This window comes from Gigantopelta aegis, chromosome 4 (assembly GCF_016097555.1).
Source record: "Gigantopelta aegis isolate Gae_Host chromosome 4, Gae_host_genome, whole genome shotgun sequence".
NCBI lineage: Eukaryota > Metazoa > Mollusca > Gastropoda > Neomphalida > Peltospiridae > Gigantopelta > Gigantopelta aegis.
The window spans coordinates 53060249-53070915 of record NC_054702.1 but is presented as its reverse complement, the minus strand read 5'-3'; the positions used below and the strand labels follow the sequence as shown (position 1 = coordinate 53070915).

The window sequence follows — 10667 nt, the reverse complement described above, 5'->3', positions numbered from 1 at the left end:
TTCACAACAGAGAGGACATTCGCCTACCAAATGGATGGTTTCAATAAGAATTGAATTTGCATTTCGTATATACAAATTCACTTTTACATATTACATAATCTCCAGGCTGGGATTCAAACCCATGGCCAATGTTTTCCATTACTTGTTAGAATGCTGCATCTTAGACCACCACAATGCTATGTGTATTTTAAACGTGTCAAACAAATAAAGTGATGGTCAACATCAATATAAAAATTCAAGATTGAAATAAAAACAGTGTAAAGAACTGTGCAAAAATACAAATATCACAGATAGATACTGACTTTTACTCAAAATGTCAATTGTATCTCGAAGAAAACAAGGGGATTTGTGCTGTATTGGTCATTCTCAAAGAGAATGTTACACCCCTGCACCACGGTGAGGTTACAGCACGCGCAGGGGTTAAACCTTAAAAGCAACCAAACAAATAATGATCAGAATTTATTGTTCCTGATTAAGGCAAAAACATTCAAGTTATTGCAATGATGTGCTTATTGCTATGTATCTTCTTGATACTTTGGATCGTGACAGTAAAGAATTATTTAATAGCATTATACTGTTGTCCAATGTAAAGGATTATTTGACTGAATTCATCCCTTTGGTACAAGAAGTCGAGGGCATATTGAGACTATCCCTTATCTCATTATCCACTAACCCACGGTCCTGATCAGTTAGCTGAGGTGCGGGCCCAGGACAGCGTGCTTGAAACTTAATTGGGTATAAGTACGAGAATAAGTATAAACAACAACAAACTCTGATATATGCATTACATCAGATAGCAGATCATATGCATTACATCAGGTACAGTGTTCGTCGTGGATATACTTTATTTTCAAATGTTTCGATCGAGGAAAACGTCGCTGTATAAAAACTAAAATGTGATCAGGGCTGTACCATGTCTAAACTAAATGATGTGCAGTTTAAAGCCCAAAAGTGCTTGTTAATTGAAAGAGGAGTTCTTTAAGGTAGTACTAGACCAAATAACTTCCGGCTGGGTCAAAGTTCGAGGTGCACCGAACTTTTGATAGAGAAGTGAACACCACAAGTCCTGTGATTGGTTATAAATGTGAGTGTGTTGGTTGTAAAAAATAATCGTTTTATCTGGGTTAAAAAAAAAGCAATTTTATTTCATCTAGTACCAATGTGTCAAGTAGCCTTGTGCTTGAAACATGTATGGGGTACCTGTAAAAAAAAGTACTCGAATTTTGTGCGGAACTATGGTAGTCATAGACGCTACCCGTTATCTCAGAAACGAGCAGCTTGACCCCCATTTTTTTCTGATTCACTTTAAGTGTGAGGGGTGGTAGTATTTATATCCGTGGCGTTTATGTTGGTTGATACGTTGCAGGTAGGAGTTTTAGCCACATATGTTACTATTGTCGTCTATGGGATTTGATTTGGTAGTATACACCCTTAAGTAAATGATTCGTCTGGGAACTGTACGCCTATTACCCCGCAAACTACAGTGTTCATAGTATAAGTGTATTTATGTATACTTATTAGTTAAATAAAATATGTTGTTATACTTAAGACATCTACATTAATTTTGCTGATATTGTAATTAGAAAACATAAAGAAAGTATGACTATATTTAGACAACAAGCTTTTACTGGAAGAATCAGAAAACGATTAATTACTTAATATAATGATGTAGTTACCTGATTAACTGGTCACTGCTTGTCATTAAATTCATCAACAGAGAGGAGGTCATCACCTGTGGAAGCATATATAATATAATATAATATAATATAATATAATTTCGCAAAGACTTCAGCGTAATTTATCCAACCGCTATTGCTTTATCCGTATGACCAGCTTGATTCTGTACACTTAATACTTACCATTTTCATTTAAAGCCGATATGAAATCGAGAATGTCTCGTTCACTGAGGTGTTGTTCTAACTCTGTTTCATCCAGATAGCCGTCCTCGTCTGTGTCGAGTTCTGTACCAAGATCTCTCTCTGTGAACAAAATCATGGAATATATATATATATATATATATATATATATATTAAACAGGCTACAGATTTTCGTAGCTATCTTAACGCTACAATATAGTAAAACCGTCGTAAGCTTTGACGTCACAACGACGCATGCCATAGCCTACGACGGTTTTACAATATCGTAGCGCTAAGATATCTTTAAAAATCTGGGCCCAGATCATTTATATAGAGAATAATACACGAGTGGCCGTTAGATACCATTTATCTCACAACGAGTTGTTTTAAAATGTATCTAACGAGCGAAAGCGAGTTTGATACGTTTGTAAACAACGAGCTGTGAGACAAACTGTATCTAACGGACACGAATATATTATTCTATTTCTTACATATCCTCACAAAAACCAGGTTTTAAGCAAATTTTAAGCATATTTTTCGACTAAAAGTTATTTACAGCCGTTGCACTTGTAGCGAATGTACACGTCACAAACACATGATTGTCAGGTTAACAGTGTCATCTATTTCCACCGTGTTGATTTTCATTGGCTGCATGGCACTGGTTACCTGGTGATCACCTAGGCGCAGCCAGTCGTATGTCGTACGTATGTCGTACCGTACGTGTGTTAACAACCCATGTGTTATCAAATATAAGGCATGGTGTTGTCACCAACGGGTGTGTAAGAAGTATATATTTTAACACAGCTGGGTGCTGCACCTTTGATTAATATTCTGTGAAAGGAGAGATAGGTAGGTAGGTAGGTAGGTGGAAAAAACTATAAACGATAAAGACGTGTACAGTATATATGTATTAAAACAATTTTAAGAAATAATATCCTTTAACATGTTTCAATTATTCATCATCAGAAAGGAACTGCTAAATAACTGCTTAATATGACGTCATACATATTATGACGTTATTGCAGTAGAAGGGGATTGGTAATTACTTAATTACGTAATGATTGCTTTTATCTAACGAAGAGCATTAAGAAATGGACAAAACTTTCTAATAAAATACATTTTTTGTCTTTCTTTTCGATATTGGGGAATCCCCCATATTTCCAACACGTTAATGCTGATTTTATTGTCCCCAAGGATTTGATTAGGCAATCATTTGTTTTTTATTAAATTAAAATCTAAAGGGACAGACCCTAGTTTCAGTCCATGAAAATTAACACTAAGTTTAGTTCAACTACAAACCTGTAACACATTTGGATAAAGATACAATTGAGGGAAACCTGAGTTTGTGACTTTGAAATGGTGAAATACCCTCTAAAAATAGACTAAAACTCGACTCCATAACTGCTACATCTCAGACGCACGTGCGTTTTTAAAAATATTAGAAATGCATTTTGTGATATGAAAAACACCAGGATGACAAAAAACACTTCGATCGTACGGAAATTGATAATCTAAACCATAACTTTTAAGTAAAGTTTAATTTCAGTTATCAAAAAACGGTTATAATAGACAAAAATATGCCTTAGTGTTTAAAAACTAGGGTATGTCCCTTTAATAATTAGGTTTGCTATCAAAGCTACTAGCGTAGCCAGGATTTTACACTGTGTATATAAGTATGTATATATCATTTTATAAAATTTAATACAGTAAAAAATGTGATTGGGGCATGCCCCCTCCCCCTCGCTGCGCCACTGATTAAAGTTGATGCAAATTAAAATATTGTCGTATGATGAATATCTTGTCGATTACCTGCTCTTTTGGATACGATTAGGCCGTATCTTCCAAAGGGACCTGGGCGTGACATGCCAATGACACCTGGGCGTGGCAGGCCAATGACACCTGGGCGTGGCATCCACTTGTAAGCGTCAGATTGTTGCCATGCAACACAGGTGAAAATCAACAGAAGTACAAACAGCTTCATCTGTAATAATGGAATTTATATGCTGCAAATATCGTATAACACATGTATTCTTTAAAAAAAAAGAGGAAACTAATCTATTAAAAAACCTATCACATCCCACACCCTCAATAAAAAAGCACATTAAATAATCATTAAAAACACAATGCTGAGAAAGTAAAACAAAACAGAAAATAAAAAAACAAATTAAAAAACAACAACAATAATGATGTTCAACAATAAATATTACCGAGCTACAGCTGCGGTTTCGCCACATGTAACATATGAGTGTACCTTTGATGATACAGGTCGGGACGTAGCCCAGTTGATGCGCGGTCGGTTTGGGATCGATCCCCGTCGGTGGGCCCATTGGGCTATTTCTAATTCCAGCCAGTGCACCACGACTGGTATATCAACGGCCGTGGTATGTGCTATCCTGCATTTGTTACATAGTGTAAATTAAAACTAATATCTGAGAGTTTTTCAGTAATGAAATATGCAAATTACTTTATATATTTGATAAATATTCCTTGGATATCAACCGGAGAGTGTACGAATAATCGGGACAACGCCGTACCAAAAATCGTCCAAAGTCCACTCCTGAGGTAACCGAGTACCCATACAGTGATACTACACTGATTTAAAGAGACATTCCTGAGTTGCTGCACGTTTTAAGATGTTATCGACTAACAGAGACTTTAACGATTGTATTTGCATATCAAATATATTGTTCTGCATCAAATATTAGTGGCTGTATATTAACATGTTTGTGATCGTTCTAATATTTGTACTGGGTTAAATTTCATTTTATTTCCTAATTTGTTTTTTCGCACGTACGAAATTATTTCAAGACAATATCCAGTTAGGGCTTCTTACAAATATTAAGACGACCAGAAGCACATTTAATATACAGACATTGGTATTCTAAACAAGAAAATATATGTAATATGCAAGTTTAACCGTGGACATTTTTTACTAGTCGGAAACATCTTACAATGCAGCAAACTCGGGAGTGTCCCTTCCAAAACATATGCATTAAAACCCCTTTACGGATGTTAAATATTAGTAAATAGTAAATATTTTACGGGCAATATCGAATCTAAGCCAATTGTTGATCTTTGAGAAATTGTGTCGCATATATTTCACAATCAACTATGACGTCAGATATCTATAGGACCGGGGGGGGGGGGGGGGGGGGGGTGGACAAATGAATTAACTTTATTCCTGTATGCCAAAAAAACAAAACATACAATACAAAATCGTGAACTATATAGAAATTTTAAAACCAATTTGCAATACAACACTATGTAACAATAAATATAAATTATTAAACAGATTTATAACTATTATATTTGATGAGGAACACTGCTAGATAAGGGGAATCAGTGGTAAAGCGCTCGCTCGAGGCTTGGTCAGTGTAGGATCGATCACCGTCGGTGGGCCAGTTAGGCTATTTCTCATTCCAGCCAGTGTTTCACATGTTTTGTAACAAAGTCCGTGGTATATACCATCCAGTATGTGGGTTAGTGCGCTAATTGATAGTTAAGTGTAGCACATGGAGTGGTCTTTAACCATATAACCGAAATTAAAATGAGTTCTCTCTTTCTGACCTGTTTGAAAACACACTGAAAAAATTCAACTTAACGGCAATTAGCATGGCTCATCCTGATCTCATCGTGTATTTTCAAATATTTTGCAACGGGTAGCTTCAAAAGTACCATTTTTTGTGACAATCAACAAAGTTCTGACGAGGTTAACGGCAACACGCCATTGGCTACTTCAAGAAATGTAGAGTAAACTGGCGAGTACATTTAAATACATATATATATATATATATATATATATATATATAAGCATTGCTAATATAATTGATTTCAGATTTCATCCTGTTTTACTGAACAAATAAATAGTTATTTGTTTTAATTAGCCAATGAATACCAGTACTGATATTTAACCAATTAATTAATTCACTAACATGATATCTCTATTTAATTTGTGAATTTTCAACTCATGAATCTCCACACCCTCCGCAATTAATCAAATGTTGAGTACAAATATCAGTTTGTTTTGTTTAACGACACCACTAGAGCACATTTACTTATTAATTATCGACTATTGGGTGTCAAACATTTGGTAATTTTGACATCTAGTCTTAGGGAAGAAGTTTCTTTTGTTTAACGACACCACTAGAACACATAGGTCTTTTGTTTAATGACACGGCTAGAGCACATTGATATATTAAAGGGACATTCCTGAGTTTGCTGCAATGTTTAAGATGTTATCGACTAACAAAGACTTTTTAACGATTGTAATTACATATCAAATATATTTTTCTGCATAAAATATCAGCGGCTGTATATTAAACGTGTTTCTGATCGTTCGAATATTTACACTAGGTTAAATTTCATTTTATTTCCTAAAATATTTTTTTTTCGTACGTACGAAATTATTTGAAGACAAAATCCAGTTTGGGCTTCTTACAAATATTAAGACGACCAGAAACACATTGAATATACAGACACTGATATTCTAAACGAGAAAATATATTTAATATGTAAGTTTAATTGTAGAAGTATTTTATTAGTCAGAAACATCTTACAATGCAGCAAACTCAGGAATGTCCCTTTAATCTTAGGCTATTGGCTGTCGAACATTTGGTAATTTTGTCATATAATCTTAAAGATGAAATTCGCTACATTTTTTCCATTAGTAGCAGGGGATCTTTTATATGCATCATCCCAGACAGGATAGCACATACCACAGCCTTTGATATATCAGTCGTGGTACATTGGCTGGAACGAGAAATGGCCCAAACCAACCGCGCATCAAGTGAGCAGTTTACCACTGGCTACGTCCCGTCCCCTACAAATATCATGTATTGTAAATAAATAAATGAATGAATGAATGAATGAATGAATGAATGAATGAATGAATATTTACCGACACCCCAGCACGAAAATACATCAGCTATTGGGTATCAAGATATTGTAAATGCAAACCATAAGTGATGAACCACATCAATATAAACATTCAACAGTTAAATGAAAACACAGTGTAAAGAATAGTGCAAAAAAAAGCAAATATTACAGATAGGTAAAATTAAAATTAAGAATAAAAGTTGGTATCACGAAGAAACAAGTATTGTAAAATATAACAAATAAATCTATAACAACCACAGCCACTTACCTCTGTTATGTGTCTGGTTAGAACAATGTGACTTACTCCCACATGTAATCAGCTTTTTAAACTTTCACGGTGCTAAAAATACACACGTGTGGTGTTATATAATAATAATATCATTTAAAATGTGCAAAATCCGGATGAGAATAACAGCTGTAGTTCAGGATACAATGGTATACTGTCGTGTAAATAATCCGTATCCGCAATAGCACCAGCAAAATGAAGTATCACTGTAAAAAACGTTTAATCAAACACATTATAAAAGTGCACCATAAAAGATAATCAAGGTAAAGGCAGACTCGAAAACACTTTAGAAAAACCCTTTAAAAAGTGACATCTAAAACATATTATATAGATTAGTTGCCCGTTCGAAACTTGCGTGATACAAATCACTAATATATGTAATAAAATGCATAGTATTATTGGCCTGACGCTTCAAAGGTTAATTTTTCCTACACCGTTATAAGTGAAGACCAATTGTCCCTATAACAGAAGGAAGGAAGGAAATGTTTTATTTAACGACGCACTCAACACATTTTATTTACGGTTATATGGCGTCAGACATATGGTTAAGGACCACACAGATATTGAAGGAGGAAACCCGCTGTCGCCACTTCATGGGTTACTCTTTTTCGATTAGCAGTAAGGGATCTTTTATATGCACCATCCCGTAGACAGGATAGCACATACCACGGCCTTGGATGTACAAGTCGTGGTGCATTGGCAGGAGCGAGAAATAGCCCAATGGGCCCACTGACGGGGATCGATCTCAAACCGACCGCGCATCAAGTGAGCGCTGTACCACTGGGCTACGTTTCGCCCTGTCCCTATAATACACGTCCTTCCTGCCCTGGGATCCGCCGGGCTACGTCTCGCCCTGTCCCTATAATACACGTCCTTTCTGCCCTGGGATCCGCTGGGCTACGTCTCGCCCTGTCCCTATAATACACGTCCTTCCTGCCCTGGGATCCGCCACTGGTCGTGTCTGACACAGGACCTAGTGTGTAGACATGTCTGAACCTTTATGCGCGTTTCTGATCGTCCTAGTATTTGCACTGCGTCAAACTTCATTTTATTTCCTAATATATATATATTTGGATATGTACGAAATTATTAGTGATTGTATATTAAATGCATCGATCCACATCAAATATATAGACACTGATATTTTACAAGAAATATATATGTAATGCTAGTCGTTTCGAAATTGTATTAGTCGAACACATCTTACAATGCAGCAAACTCAGGATGTTGCAGCACCTTCAACCAAAAAGCTCAGGCCCTGCACGTCAAATATCCTTTCTGCGGTTTTGATTTCTAAATATGTAGGTTTAATAACGTTTACATTTAACTTTCAGGAAAATAAATGGTTGAATTTACAAGAAAAGGTAGATGGTCTATAGCAAAATTTCGTCTCGTCTTGAAAACAGACATTTAGTTTGGCAATAACAAATAAAGAGACAAAAAACAAACCAACACAAAACTGTGTGGTAATAAAATTTAAAATAATTATACTTTGAACATGTCAGATGACGAACTATGATATTGTATAAAATCTGCTGAAATTGGGGATACCTTTATGGGTATGTAAAACAAACAAACAAACAAACAAACAAACAAACAAACAAAACAAAACAGAGACAAAACAAAATATAAACAAAACAAACCATAACAAAACAAAACAAACAAACAAATCAAAATAAAACAAAACAGAGAAGAAGAAGATAAAACCACACAAAAAGACAACAGAGAAAACCCACAAAAAACATCAAACAGGTACAAACAACAAACAAAGGGTCTGAATGTCTGAACATGAAAATAGTTGTTTATGGACAGTAAAACTAGGATGAATAAACAGGATCCCGGATTCCAGGCCTCCAGTGTACTCATAGGCTAATCCGTTAATTAACATTTGGTACCAGACCTCTAACACCAGGTGTAATTACAAGTATCACGTCTGACAGTACAACAGCCATGCACGCGGATAGTCTGTGTCCTATTCAGAAGGAAGGGCGCACAAGAACAATTCTATTGGTTCTCATCCTGTCACATTCATGTAACATCAATGTGTTTTATATATATATATATATATATATATATATGTATACATATACATATATACAAACTAGTAATAACAGACTTCGAACACTCAAACTTCGAACATTCGAAAAACTCTATCTCTCAAAGTAATTTTGTGGTCCCACCATAAAAAAAAGGGATATTGGACTTCCAAAACTCGAAGTTTGTGGAGTGACTGAGCCTTTTAACTGTACCGGTAATACTTTAAAGAAAAATGAATTGTCACCCAAGCCAAGCGTGGGTGCCCCGACTGGTCTCGGCTATCGATGATACACGCTGTAATTACAGAATAATAGATCGCCGACTATGCGGAACGAAATGATCCTACATGCCTGCATTGGGTTGTCGGTGTTTGTACACGGCAGCGGGCCTCATTACACAAAGTACGGATAGTCTTGTAATCTTCAAAGAACTGTTGTAATAACAATTAACGCTGTTTGTTTGCAGAACCGTGAACATTCGGAAGAAATGCTGCTCAATCTGTGCAAGATTACAGACACAGTAATGAAAGACGATTTTTTAAGCAAGTGTGCCAAACAATCTCTAATTACAAAAAATTTCGGATAGTTCTGCTCTTTGTACTTTGTGATTTGAGAGCTATAAATTATTTTGTACTGTTGTGAATGTTTTATATGTAAAAAAAAAAAAGTACATAACCTAGTGCTATTTGGCATACAGCGTTTTGATTTGTTATGTTATGTCTCGCTATGTTAGTGAGGGTTTTTAAAATGATTTTTGTGATTTACAATAATTTTGCTATTTATATTGTGTATTTTTTTATTTGATAAACAAACGTACTTAATGCTAATCGAGATTCAGTATTTTAATTTATTACAACGTTACGTTCCGCCTTGTTTTGACATTTAAAAAATATATCAACTTTAATTTATCGCTTACTTCCGGTTATATGTAAGTACGTGCTTTCAGTTGTTTTTGTTTTTTTGTTTTTTTACTTTACTGTCAATTAATACAATAAAAGTACATAGAGATAACGTCAAATTGATCGGATTTATCTCGTTTCTGTTAATATTTACATAGTTTTATCATATACACAGAAGAAATGTGTTAACATCCGATATCAACGAAATGATAATACTGCAATGCAGTTTCACTTTGAGGTCTGCTGTACGAATTTCGAACACTCGAACTCCCTGAAACTCGAACTATTTCGTCGTCCCCTTCAACTTCGAGTTAACGAAGTTTGACTGTATATATATATATATATATATATACTTAGCTGTCAACATCTGCTACCGCCTGTGTACTGGATGTTCATTGGAGTGCTAGTTATAACCAATACATTTGTTTTGTTTAACGACACCACTAGAACGCATTGATTAATGAGTCATCGGCTATTGAATGTGAAACAAATGGTTATTCGGACTTGTAGTCGTCAGAAGAAACCCGCTAGATGTTTCCTAATGCACCAAGGGATCTTTTATATGCATTTTCCCACAGATAGGAAAGCACATGCCACGAGATTTGTTCAGTTGAGCTGCACTGGTTGAAACGAGAAAAAAACCCACAATCAGTTGAATGGGTCCACCGATGTGGTTCGATCCTACGACGCAAGCACCTCAAGCGATCACTCAACC

At 35.4% G+C, this 10667-nt stretch overlaps 1 protein-coding gene across 1 annotated transcript in view; it reads right to left on the bottom strand.

Moving 5' to 3' along the window:
- The window catches only part of LOC121370739, a 7578-nt gene extending 430 nt beyond the window's left edge, over positions 1–7148 (bottom strand). Inside the window, exons 1-4 of the mRNA XM_041496170.1 lie at positions 7000–7148; positions 3666–3837; positions 1860–1979; positions 1677–1732 (exon numbers count right to left, since the gene is read on the bottom strand). Of these exons, the coding sequence (XP_041352104.1) occupies positions 1689–1732; positions 1860–1979; positions 3666–3837 (336 nt within the window). The 5' untranslated portion in view covers positions 7000–7148 and the 3' untranslated portion in view covers positions 1677–1688. The remainder of the gene's footprint in view (positions 1–1676; positions 1733–1859; positions 1980–3665; positions 3838–6999) is intronic.
- Between the last annotated feature and the right edge of the window lie 3519 nt (positions 7149–10667).